Genomic DNA, 12,154 nt, shown 5'->3' with positions numbered 1-12,154 from the left:
GAGCCCAGACAGAGGAAGGAGCGAAAGAGGAGAGGAGCTTCCTCTCTCGTATCAACACAACGAGATGCTTGATTGCTCCACCATTTGTTAAACGTTAACTTAGGAGTGCGTCACGGAGTACCTCGAGAGAGTCATTCCGGTTATAATTTGATAAATACATTCTTTGGAGAGACGCTGTCCTTAGCAACCAACCAGACGGTAAGAAACCGAGGCTGTCGCGTTCAGCCGGAAATGGCGCTAATCTAAGGTGTTTTCTGACACTTTTCATCAACTGTCGAAACAAAACTAACCTACAGAATTAGACGGAGACGCATTTCTTTCAACACGCATGGATCTTGGTTTACGAATTGTATCACATTAGCTGCTGTATTAGCTTTTTACACATGTTGATAATAGCATGGCAGCGTGAACGTTGATAAAAATACTCGGGTCTGTAATGGGAGCAGCAGCTGTTCGCTGCTACAAACTATCTTGCTTGCCAAGTGGTTATTATTATTATTATTAGTGTCCCTTTGTGACCTTCTGCAGTATCAGAAGACACTGTTTTCATCATATGATGGTGTCACGAGCCTGTTTCCATCTCTAACATCCCCCCCCCCATCCCTCCCTCCCTTTCGGATACGTCAAGACTCTCTCTGAGTATCAGGATATCTGAGTGGAGTTTCTTGTTTTGTGACGCATGTGTAGTAGCTTCATTTAACTAAGGTGTGCCAGTACATGTACAAGTACGGCAAGTTCAACAAGGTTGACAATTAAAAGTGTTTGGGCTCGAGGATTGTTCGGATCGGTCTTGTCTTTTTTTTTTTTGTGGCTCACAACTAGTTCTGTGTTGCTCAACAAATCTGTCCACACAGCCAAATGAACGGAGCAGCATTCCCCTCCCCCACGGCTGAGATGGCGGAGATGAACCGGATCCACTATGAGCTGGAGTACACGGAGGGGATCAGTCAGAGGATGCGCATCCCCGAGATGCTCAAAGTGGCTCATCAAAGCCAGGAGGACCCTAACTTTGGATCACAGTTGGTCCCGCACAGCGTCATCATGCAAGTCCCAGAGAGAATTGTGATCACGGGTTGGTACACTGTAAAATGTTTAGTCAATGTAAGGGCTGTGTTTCCGTGCTGTTCGAAGTCCCTTCTGACAACAGACTCTGCAGCTCATTTGTGATTGTCAGCCGACTTTGATCTCACAATTATGTGGCTGTTTCACAGTCATTGATAGATACTGGATACGTCATCAGTGGCCCAGGACTTTGTCCATCGCTGGCCAATTTAATGTCAGCAGTAGTATCATGTCAACTATTTGCAACAAGTCTGAAAGTACTCGGGCACTATACGGTCACTGTCAATTAGTCTCTATACACGTAAAACTGCTACAGGTCATTATTCAACCTTTGTGTACTAATCATAGCTCTTTCTGAAGTGAACAGCAAAATACATCAGTCTTTCTTTCTGAACACCACACCTTACTTTGTCAGGAGACAGTGACGACTCCCAGTTCTCCAGACCCAGAGACTTGGACCTTATCCAGTCAACACCACTGGAGGCCCTCGCGCTTAAAACGCCACCCAGAGTCCTCACACTGAATGAGCGGCCCCTGGACTTCATGGAAGAGGAGCAGCGGGTTGCTCCTGACAGCGAGGAGGGTGTAAGTGATAAAACAATACATTTTTTTATTACTAAAGAGTAAGGACACAATATAAAACCCACTCATTATTGTCTTCAGAGCAAAGCATAACTTGAATAAATTGGGATTATTATTTCTTGTAGTTGCGGCACCAAGGACGTTTACGGCGGGAACGCTCAGCCAGTGAGAATGCAGCTATCCGTCATAACAGTCAGCTGATGCACAATGACTCTGCGTGAGTAGTATTAGTAGTATTAGTAGTATACACCTGATGCCAGCTCCATCTTATCACCCATCTGCATGTGACAGCATGACACATCTTTCTTTTGGTTTTATGGTTTCTTTTGTGCCTTTGTTGTTGCACAGCTGGTTGTCTGTTGTCACTCGTACTGTGAGAACTCTTGCTGTTTTTAGTGTTAATGCAGAATCCAGTTGTCGTGGTCACTGACACTAATTTATTAACGTCATGATTTTAAACGATTGAGGCACTAATCAGTTTAATCTGATCGTGTACTGATGGTAAAATGTTTAGCGGGCATGAATGAACAATGTTGCACATTTGAAGACCCCACTCCCCTCTCAGTAACACAGTGGAGCACAAAACAAAACACAATGAAAGAAAATTGTGATGCAGAGTGTACATTTTTAATGTGAAGCAGTTCAAATACCTGAATTAGCTTCACTGTTGGAGGCCTGGTTTACACGTGTGCTTTGCATCTTTAGTTTTCCGCGAGAACATCATAAAGACTGAGGCAGATTGGTACTTGGTATTTGAGCATATTAATCATGTAATTGTGGGGCAAAAAAAACTTCTTATGTCCTCGTGTCTTTCTGCAACACAGCTGCATAAGGTGTCCTGGCATGTGGCTTGAACAGTAAACACAATAGTTTCTGTCTTGATTATCCAATTCAAACGAAATTACAATAATTTCCTTTTGCATTGCTGCTTTTTGTTTGAGTGTGTTATACTTAAGTTAAACACTGTAACTGGTCAGCCGGTTTTAGTTTTTGGCTGTTGTTTCAATTCACAGTCACTCGGTTGGGATTTTTGCAAGTCAGTTGAGGACAGTTTCTTTTCCTTTTATCTGTCCCTTTTTTTCCCCTCCTTCTCTTCTATCCTCCTTTGTCCTTTTCCTCCCTCTGCTTCTGAATTTGCTGCTCTTAATGTTGGGCACTCAGCAGTGCGACCGTGTGTCCCCCAGCCACTGTCCACCCCTGCCCCTCTCTCACCGTGGCTGAAGAACACAACGTGTACAGCGCTAGCGGTGTTCTATCTTTCCTCCAGTCCACCACGCGTCGCGCCTACCAGCAGGTCCTGGAGGTTTTGGATGAGAACCCTCGCAGGTGACCTCACAATAATCTGGTCGTTTTATTGCTTAGAATTTTTTTTTTTTTTTTTTTTTTTTTTTTTTAAATTGGCCAAATGGATAGAAACCTTCAGAAAGGTCAATACAGACTGTATCAGATATCTTCCTGACAAACTGAAAAAAAAAAAAAATACTTTAAACTTTAGGAAAGGGGAAATGGTCACAAGGTGTCAGCTGTGGAGTCTCAAGCAGTATGTGACCAATTTCTAGATATTTCTAACCTCGAGTAACAATATTAATAAGCATGGATTTAATGATTATTATGCACCATACTAATTTATGGCTTTGGTTCAGGCCATTACTGATTAAATATTCCATTCCAATAATATCCAGTGAAGGAGCGAGCCACCCACTATTTCAGAAGCAAATAGTGATGATAGTGACCAGGACAAAAACTACAAATTGTTAGTTTCACTTTGATTCCCTTCAGGAAACGTGTTTGATGTATCATCATCAGAACAGTACCCGTACAAAATAGAGGCCCATATGAATTGAACGAGTGCTGACCACGTATTCTTCCTTCAAGTTCAAAACTTCACAGGTGCTCGAGGGTCAGAAGCTGAAAACACAAAATAAACAGTCTAAAATAAACAGAGTGTAGAACATACGAGTTCATTAGTGAACTAAAAGAACCCTAAATATTCACATACAAATTTCAGCTTTCACCTTACTCAGGTTGTTGCAAAACTCTTTCAGCTTTTGACTGTTTGCCTTCCTGAGACAGCTACAAGGTGAAGGCAGAAAAAGTCCTCTAAATGTGTATTCATACCTTCTGCGTACAAGAAACACTAAACATTTTTCCATAGTCTTAGCCTCATTTGTGGTTGTGGAACGACCTCTGTAAACCAAAGCTTTACAAATATGATATATTTTAGAAGGAGAATCTAAAATAAATCTCACAAAGAGCATTTTCTGTCAAATAAGACCCAGTTCAGACCAAATATTCATGATGACGTGATGTGAAACATGCAACTACTCACAAATCGCCAGTCTGCAAGATTCTGAAACTTGCTAGGTTTTTTTTTATAACATCTTAAAACATGAATGAGGATAATGAGTTATTTGCGACAGCTGCATTTTAAATTGTATTGAAATGGCGAAAAAAAAAATGAAAGAGAGGGTCAAGGGAGCTTATGGGAATTTATGCAGTGATTTTGAAACAAAATGGCCACCCCGCTCCCCTTCACCTCCCCTCGTGTTTTTCTGAAGCAGTTCTGTTGTTTAGAGGCGTTTGTGTCGCCTCTAACAATCAGAAAAAACACAAACCATCGTGCCTTACTGTCTAAAACTGTCTACTTGTGATTTGACAAGCTGAGTCTCAGGCGACACCATCAGCTCTGTGGAGTCGAGCTGAGACGAGACAGTTCACACTGCTGCAACTTTTCCCAGCAATGCTCCAAACCGGTTTTGTCCAATTGCGGATCTTTGGTCCCAACTGGGCTTAAGACATTGGAAAAGGCTTAGAAAGATTAACCTGTTGGTCTCTATGGCAACACAAATAGTGTAGGTATGCGAGGAACATGCCAGCTGTGTGCATGTATGCAACACTGTGTTTCTCTATCTCTTTTGCCTTCTCCCAACTCTGTCTTTCCCCACTTCTTCAGCAAACCATCACTGCGAGGGGGGTCGGCTTCGAGCTCCAACCCCCTGCATGACTCCAGGTAACTTCACCTGCCACTTCACTCTCTTCCTCTCTCCTTGTCCTCATCCTTTTCCTGCCTTGTGTTCTCATTTGGGTCCAAAATTAGGTTAAGTCCTGTTGGAAAAATAACTGTTGTTACTACTGTTAAACTGCGCAGTAAATCTGAAATGTTATATTAAAATTTGACACTCTGTCGTAACTGGTTGAATCGGGCAAATCTCAAAAGCAGCCGTTCTCGTTTTTAAGGCTTGCATTATCAACGTATGAAGCCACTCTGGATGGGACGTCCGATGACATGACCGTGGTTGATGCAACAACACTCCGACGTCAGGTTAGTTCCTAATAAATACGTTTTCTCAATCTGGTGCTGCAAGAGATGATTGTGGAACCACTGTGACTGAGAAAAACCTTCCTCTCTGATTCGTCAACAGCTCATCAAGTTGAACCGGAGACTCCAACATTTGGAAGAGGAGAACAAGGAGCGAGCAAAGCGAGAGATGATCCTGTACTCCGTCACTGTGGCTTTCTGGCTGGTCAACACTTGGGTGTGGCTGCGACGTTAGCGCCGACTTGTGTTTCTGCCTTCAGCATGACAGGAGAACATACTCTCCCTTATTCTATGTGTCAAATGTTAGCTACCCGCTGCACTCAGTTCCTGTGTGAGAAGACCTCAGCACATGCCGGTGTGAGGTCTGCCGCACACAGGCTCAGTATTTTGACTTAATTTAATACATGTACAGTTTTATTTTTTTACTCTTATTTCACCCTGTCTCTTCCATTTTCTCATGTTTTGGTTTTATTCCAAATTCTTCTCGCCCACTGCTAGGTATGACTTGTTGTAAATATTTGTTCATGTTATTCAGAGCTTTGAAAAGCACTCATGCAGAGACGCAGTATAGCATAATTTACAAATAGAAAATTGGAGCTGCCGTGCGGTGACATACAGCTCCATGGTGGGAACATGTTGAATATTTATTGCAGAGAGAGTGATACATGACTTGGACTGCGAAATGTAATACACTTTAGTAAAACCATATAGATGATGTGTTGTCCTGGATTTTTTTTCTGCTGACAAAGAATGAATGAACAAACTCTTATCTCTCTCACAAATTGGCCAGACATATGAAATTAAACCCTTTTTTTATTTTTTTTTTATTAACATGGGTTCATTTTTTTTTTTTTTAAATCATATTTGCTTAATGCTGATGTTTATTTATTTTTTAATTACTTTAGATCACCTTTATCATGAGATGCACCAAAAGCTGAATTAAAGTATTGTTGTATTTTTTAAAGAAAACTGATCAGATTCAGGATTTATTGTTTTCACAAGAAGTGTTACAAATGACAACCAAACAAACACAATGGCTATGAAATTCTTTAAACACAAATATGCTAGGCAATGAATTATCTTTCACTATTCTTAAGAACTAAATATGTATTTTGAATATTAAATCTGTGACCAGATTGAGCGTTCGTGGCCTGACAGTCAAATATTTGTTATTTATACGTTTTATTTTATTTGAAGCTGGCCCGTGTGAGACGAGGCTAATCTTAGAAAATCTTGGAGGAAAATTGGTTTTCAAATCTGAAAGTATTAATCCAGCTCTTGAATCAGACAGCGTGGTGAAGAGGAGCTTTGGTTTGTCTTGTAGTTTGGGTGCTGCAAGAGGACCTCCCCATCCTCTGGGTACAGCAGTGATGAAGAATCATTACAAACATCAGCTGATTTGTCGCAGACGCTCACTAAGAACAAGGACTCTGTATCTGGAGCAAAGGTGGAGATGCTGTCACTCTGATTCCCGGTTGGTTCTTCCTCATCACTGCTTCCTGATATGACTTCTATTTTTGGTTTGAAAACCTGCTGAGAAAATGCAGTAAAGTCCTCTGTGTCCACATCCTCCAAATCGGGCAGGTCATCGATCCACAGTGAGCGACTTGGTGGAAAGGGAATGGTTTCCAGCTGCTCTTCATCCTCCAGCTCTGTAACCAAAGGTCCAGGACCATGGACTGGTTCGGGGAGAGGTCCGGGACCATGCACTGGTTCGGGGAGAGGTCCGGGACCTTGGACTGGTTCGGGGAGAGGCACTGGTTCGGGGAGAGGTCCGGGACCGTGGACTGGTTCAGGGAGAGGTCCGGGACCATGCACTGGTTCGGGGAGAGGCACTGGTTCGGGGAGAGATCCGGGACCATGGACTGGTTCGGGGAGAGGCACTGGTTCGGGGAGAGGTCCGGGACCGTGGACTGGTTCGGGGAGAGATCCGGGACCGTGGACTGGTTCAGGGAGAGGTCCGGGACCATGCACTGGTTCGGGGAGAGGCACTGGTTCGGGGAGAGGTCCGGGACCGTGGACTGATTCGGGGAGAGATCCGGGACCGTGGACTGGTTCGGGGAGAGGTCCGGGACCGTGCACTGGTTCGGGGAGAGGCACTGGTTCGGGGAGAGGTCCGGGACCGTGGACTGGTTCGGGGAGAGATCCGGGACCGTGGACTGGTTCAGGGAGAGGTCCGGGACCGTGCACTGGTTCGGGGAGAGGCACTGGTTCGGGGAGAGGTCCGGGACCGTGGACTGGTTCGGGGAGAGATCCGGGACCGTGGACTGGTTCGGGGAGAGGTCCGGGACCGTGCACTGGTTCGGGGAGAGGCACTGGTTCGGGGAGAGGTCCGGGACCGTGGACTGGTTCGGGGAGAGGTCCGGGACCGTGGACTGGTTCGGGGAGAGGTCCGGGACCATGCACTGGTTCGGGGAGAGGCACTGGTTCGGGGAGAGGTCCGGGACCCTGGACTGGTTCGGGGAGAGGTCCGGGACCGTGCACTGGTTCGGGGAGAGGTCCGGGACCGTGCACTGGTTCGGGGAGAGGTCCGGGACCGTGGACTGGTTCGGGGAGAGGTGCCCTGACCGGAGGAGGCCGTTTGTTTTCACACTGCTCTTTCTCAGCTTCATTTCTCGTGAACTGGATTCCACTTGACTGGTTTTGTTGTTTATTATCTTCTACCTCCTCTAACATCTTTCCGGTGGCACTTTCTTGTTCTGGGTGCTCCGGACTCACCCTTTCTTTCTCTTCTCTCTCTGGCTGCTCTATCTGTGATTGATCCTGGTCATCGTTCTCCACCTGCTCTTTCTGCAGCACTTCACCTGGCTGCTCTGCTTCTAGATGTTCACTGTTTGGCTGATTGTCAACGGGCTCCTGTTCTGACTGACTCTGCAAGAACTCTTCATGGGCATCCAGGCTGTCCTGCACAAAGGCAGACATCAACATCTGGGTGCTGTTTTCCTCACACGGCGTCTCTGGAGTAGTGGGAGCCTCAATTTCCCCTGAAATGAAACAATTGTATTGTTTAAATATGAACACCTGCATTTGTTCTGTGTGTTGTTTGTACTAAATGCTGAAAACTCTTCACCTGTCTCCTGCAGCTCTCGAAGGCGTCGTCTCTCCAGGGCTTTTTCTCGAATCATTGCCATTCCATCCAAGCTGTCCTGAATCCTCCTCCTCTCCCGTGTTTCCCACTGCTCCCTCTCCTTGCGCTCCTCCTCCAGCCCCCCCGCTGCCCACGCCTCTGCACACGCCCTGTCTTTAGGGAACACGGGGCGATCGTCAAGGAAGGTGAGCTGCTTGAGGCGTACAATCGTGGTCTTTCTGTAGTTTGGGATTTTTCTCACCACCTCGTTTCCCTTTAGATTGAGGACTCGCAGCTCTGGCATGGCCTCGAGCACAAGGAGGATCTCAGGGTCGCGTAACAGGTTGTAGGACATGTCTAACACACTGATGGCCAGACACTGACTCAAGTGCTCTATGTCCCCCGCAGTTTCCAGCTTGTTGTGGGCAATCTGTAGGGTGCTCAGGTCAGGGAGGCAGGAGATGTTCTCTACAGTGCGTATGTAGTTGTTAGAGACGTTCAGGGTGCACAGCTTTTTCAGAGGTTCAAGGTTTTCCAGCTTGTATATGAGGTTCTGCTGCAGGAACAAGCAGCACAGCTCAATCTGGGCATCCAGGTTCTCAATGCGTTGAAGCCCATTGCTCTCCAGCCAGAGACACTTGAGTCCTATGTACTCCTCTAAGTTCTCGATAGTGGAGAAACCTTTGAAATGCAGATAGAGCGTGTCATTCAGACGGGGTGTGGAGTACAGTTTGTACTTCTTACAATGGTCTTTCAGGAATTTTTTGGTCATCCGCGGCCCCGATTGTTGTTCCTTTGTCTCTTGAGGTGACCTTTGCGATTTTTTGTTAATTTCCAGGTCTTCTTGAGCTCCATCCTTCACCGTGACATCTGCTCCATATGTCTCGGAGTTTCTTCGAGCACCTTTAGCTTCCATTTCAGCTGCTGTCCTTCGTTGGTCTCCCATCGTTTCTTGGAATTCAGCAGTGGACATCACCGGAATTATATCAAATTGGCATTCAGGAGAAATTAAAGTAATCTAGCTTCTAAAGTTGTTTTTTTTGTTGTTGTTGTTGTCGAAACGAGTTTCTGTCCCTCAGAAGTCCGCTCTGTTCGCCAACGCCAGTTTCCGTTTATGTTCGTTTCCATGGTAACGCTTTGGCCGTTACGTTGCGGCCGTGTCTGGACTGCCGGATAGTTTTGTTGTTTCTGGTCGGACACATTTAGCCGGTGCACCCCGCTGTCACTGGATCAACATGGCGACAGGGTACATATTAAATCGTGGTGCGCTGACATTAGGAATTCACTGCCAGCGTGTTTGCAGGAATATTTCACTATCACAGGTTAGAGAGAAAAAGAGATGGATGAAAGCATACAACTACCTCATGGCAAAGAAGTTAAAGCTTGAAGGGCCTCCGCCGCCGAAGCCACGGTAATGCTCGCTCGACGACACCAAGGAACATCTCAAGGCCATTCATGTATAGGTCACTGTATGTTTATTTAGCTCACTCGATTTAGTAGGATTGATTAAAAAAAAAAAAGCATTATAGTCATATTTCACACGTTTTCAGCCTGTTTAGCAGCGTTTGAATTGATACTGCAGGTTTTAAGATGTGTCCAGGGGCGTAGCAAGCCATCGTGGGTTCTTTGTCCAGGTGGAGGAAAAGTCTGGTTCCCACTCCGGCCTTAATTTGTGTTTCTCATTTAATCATAATTTTAGATTCAATAAATTGGCAGTACTATTTGAACCATAAAGTTGTGTCCATAATCTGTTGAAATACTTTTCTACACGTTAACTGGTATCACAGTTTGAGGCTGGGCAATATGTCGATATTATATCAATGTCGTGCTTTATAAGCCTCGTTATTGTCTTTAGATTTTGGATATTGGTTGTGCTGCATTTAGTGACCCGCCTCGATGTTGTTTTTTTTTTTTTTTACCAACACCATCTCACTCCTGGTGCGTAAACCTAACCAACACTATAGGTCACTGAACCTGATTGATCACCAAACAGAATCTATCACCGGATTTGGTCGGCATGCCGACAGTGTATGTGAATGTCATGTGATACGCGTTTTTAGGTGTGTTGGTTTCATGGAGACGGTCTAAAAAGTTGCTAAAGCATTAATACAGGCAGATATCGTTCATTGTTTTAAAACGCTGTTTTAAAGTGGTAACGAGTGGACGTCACCTTAGCTCCATGATTGGCTGTCTTTCAGGTCTCAACACCCTCACTGGGATTACCACGCGGAGGTTCAGGCTTTCAACACCCGTCTCCATGAGAACTTCTCCCTCGACCTCCTAAAAACAGCCTTTATCAATCCCTGCTACCTGCAGGCGGAGCAAGAGAGGAGAAAGAGTTTGGGTGTGGACTCTGAGACCGCCGCTCTTGTTCTGAAAGATAACATTCAGCTGAGTAGAAATGGAGTGGGTTTCACCGAAAGCTTCCTGACCGACTGGTGCCGGGCAAGCTTCCCGAGCCTGCCGGGCGAGGCGGTGGATGGTATTGTAAGGCACCTCACCAGTCAGGCAGTTGTGACCAATGTGGCAAGAAACCTCGGCATTGAGGACTTAACCATGACTGCAGACTTCCCCATCCCAGATGATGTGCTCCACTCTACATTAATGGCAGTGATTGGAGCTCTTCAGGAAAGCAGTGGAGCAGAGAAAACTGGATTTTTTCTCAGGGTAAGAGGCTTTCTGCATAGTATTGTGTACTCATTATTTATTTCCAAGAAATTATGATTTGTCCACCCTAATACTCTCCAGTTTACGCTTTTTAAAAAAAATTTTTTTTTTTTTTTTTTAATACAGTGGTATGACATCTCTTTTGGTTTTTCTCCTCCTTCTCCCCTCTAACTAGGATTTCCTGGCGACTCAGCTCATAGGGAAAGACCTATTTGATATGTGGACTGTGGTCAACCCCATGGGTCTGCTGGTGGAGGAGCTTACTAAGAGGAATGTTCCTCTGCCAGAGCCTCGCCTCATACGATCTGCCGGAGCCAGCACAGTCTTGCCACTATACTTTGTCGGCTTGTACAGGTGTGTGTGCAGCTGTTTGCTGTACAGCAAATAAATGAATATAACATGTTGGCAATAGAGCTGAGATGTCCTCAAAATCAAGTTACACTTTTGAATTTGAGTATGACGCAAAAAGAAATCATAATACACTTGGTGGTAAAAAGTGTTCTATGAATAATCTGCCTTTTTTTTTGTTGCTAATTTTTGTTTTTCTCTGTTCATCTCTGTTGATTCAGTGACAAGAAGCTTTTGGCTCAGGGTCCAGGAGAGACACTTGTAGCAGCTGAGGAAGAAGCAGCTCGTGTGGCCCTTCGGAAACTTTATGGCTACACTGAGAACCGCAGACCGTTGGACTTCTCTCCTCAGCAGCAGCATCAGCAGCCGTTAATTCAATCAGTCAACAGCAATTAATGAAGTATCAACTCTTATGCTGCAGCATAAAATCCTTTAGAGAAGGCACGATCGGACAGGAATCTCATTCAGAGTATAGATTGAAGAGGGAAAGTAAAAGGAAAAAGAAGGTCACCATCTAGCTTACTAAACTCAAAGCCCCATCAGGGGACCTGCCAGAATTGAGTCTGTTGTGTATTTACATGTCAGGTCCCCAGACAAAGGAAAGCAAGAAAAGCCCTATTGTCCAAATGAATAGTGTGATTATGTTGTAAGATCCAGCTTTCAACTGTATTAGACAGACCAATTGTTTATAAGTAAATCTGATGACATATTCAATAGTATAGTCCACTGGTCATGTAGCCTATCCTGGCTGATAACCTACAGGCTAAGCAGTCTGTTGCACGAAATAACCCTGATATCTGGTGGTGCCCTTGTAAATAATACAGTTGCCATTTGTTTTATTTTGTATTCCGTTACAATACGGTATCACCTGTAATAATAATAAAAAAAATTGTTCATTATGACTTTGTTAATGCCCCTTTTTCCACTAATTTCCTTCATATTATTGTGTCTGCTCTTAGAAATGAATGTGCGCGTATAAACTCGATATCTTAATTTTTTTTTTCTATCATTTTATGTGGCACACCTCTCGTGTCTTTTGTAGGTTATTGGTTAAGGACCTCAAACTTAATGAGTTCAAAGTTTTAAGCATGTCCTTTTTATTTAAGTTC

The 12,154-nt window shown here is 44.7% G+C and overlaps 3 protein-coding genes across 6 annotated transcripts; 2 read left to right on the top strand and 1 right to left on the bottom strand.

The window, feature by feature from the left end:
* The first annotated feature begins 9 nt into the window (after positions 1-9).
* Positions 10-5,678, top strand: mffa (mitochondrial fission factor a). 4 transcript variants are annotated; one of them, XM_069724986.1, is made up of 8 exons: positions 10-198; positions 855-1,072; positions 1,478-1,647; positions 1,770-1,861; positions 2,809-2,970; positions 4,598-4,654; positions 4,882-4,966; positions 5,067-5,678. In XM_069724986.1, exons 2-8 carry the CDS (start codon positions 859-861, stop codon positions 5,196-5,198), a joined length of 912 nt encoding a protein of 303 aa, XP_069581087.1. In that variant the 5' UTR covers positions 10-198; positions 855-858; the 3' UTR covers positions 5,199-5,678. The 4 variants fall into 4 exon arrangements, with proteins under 4 accessions (XP_069581087.1, XP_069581006.1, XP_069581169.1 ...); XM_069724905.1 differs by having other exon boundaries at positions 2,806-2,970; XM_069725068.1 differs by lacking the exon at positions 2,809-2,970.
* A 136-nt stretch (positions 5,679-5,814) lies between these two features.
* Positions 5,815-9,150, bottom strand: LOC138636971 (dynein axonemal assembly factor 1-like). The gene is made up of 2 exons (XM_069725412.1): positions 8,034-9,150; positions 5,815-7,947 (listed from the first exon to the last, which is right to left on the bottom strand). The coding sequence occupies exons 1-2, from the start codon at positions 8,974-8,976 to the stop codon at positions 6,230-6,232; spliced, it is 2,661 nt and encodes an 886-aa protein (XP_069581513.1). The 5' UTR covers positions 8,977-9,150; the 3' UTR covers positions 5,815-6,229.
* A 71-nt stretch (positions 9,151-9,221) lies between these two features.
* mrpl44 (mitochondrial ribosomal protein L44) lies at positions 9,222-11,938 on the top strand. Its single transcript, XM_069724779.1, has 4 exons — positions 9,222-9,441; positions 10,229-10,697; positions 10,873-11,051; positions 11,267-11,938. Exons 1-4 carry the CDS (start codon positions 9,266-9,268, stop codon positions 11,439-11,441), a joined length of 999 nt encoding a protein of 332 aa, XP_069580880.1. The 5' UTR covers positions 9,222-9,265; the 3' UTR covers positions 11,442-11,938.
* The last annotated feature ends 216 nt before the right edge of the window (positions 11,939-12,154 follow it).

This window comes from Brachyistius frenatus, unplaced genomic scaffold (genome assembly GCF_029030835.1).
Source record: "Brachyistius frenatus isolate BFR_SWC_R1_liver_20210118 unplaced genomic scaffold, ASM2903083v1 Contig_1, whole genome shotgun sequence".
Taxonomy (NCBI): Eukaryota; Metazoa; Chordata; class Actinopteri; family Embiotocidae; genus Brachyistius; species Brachyistius frenatus.
Note: the sequence above shows the minus strand (reverse complement) of the source record. Positions and strands in the feature narration are given on the sequence as shown.

What these genes read in the sequence shown, in the direction of transcription:
- LOC138636971 (XM_069725412.1), bottom strand. Translation starts at nt 8,976, where the DNA reads ATGGGAGACCAACGAAGGACAGCAGCTGAAATGGAAGCTAAAGGTGCT. An exon ending in TCGAGAGCTGCAGGAGACAG is followed by an intron (nt 7,948 to 8,033) that starts GTGAAGAGTTTT and finishes GTTTCATTTCAG; the next exon opens with GGGAAATTGAGGCTCCCACT.
- mffa (XM_069724905.1), top strand. Translation starts at nt 859, where the DNA reads ATGAACGGAGCAGCATTCCCCTCCCCCACGGCTGAGATGGCGGAGATG. An exon ending in AACCCCCTGCATGACTCCAG is followed by an intron (nt 4,655 to 4,881) that starts GTAACTTCACCT and finishes CTCGTTTTTAAG; the next exon opens with GCTTGCATTATCAACGTATG. An exon ending in CAACAACACTCCGACGTCAG is followed by an intron (nt 4,967 to 5,066) that starts GTTAGTTCCTAA and finishes ATTCGTCAACAG; the next exon opens with CTCATCAAGTTGAACCGGAG.
- mrpl44 (XM_069724779.1), top strand. Translation starts at nt 9,266, where the DNA reads ATGGCGACAGGGTACATATTAAATCGTGGTGCGCTGACATTAGGAATT. An exon ending in AAACTGGATTTTTTCTCAGG is followed by an intron (nt 10,698 to 10,872) that starts GTAAGAGGCTTT and finishes CCCTCTAACTAG; the next exon opens with GATTTCCTGGCGACTCAGCT. An exon ending in TACTTTGTCGGCTTGTACAG is followed by an intron (nt 11,052 to 11,266) that starts GTGTGTGTGCAG and finishes CTGTTGATTCAG; the next exon opens with TGACAAGAAGCTTTTGGCTC.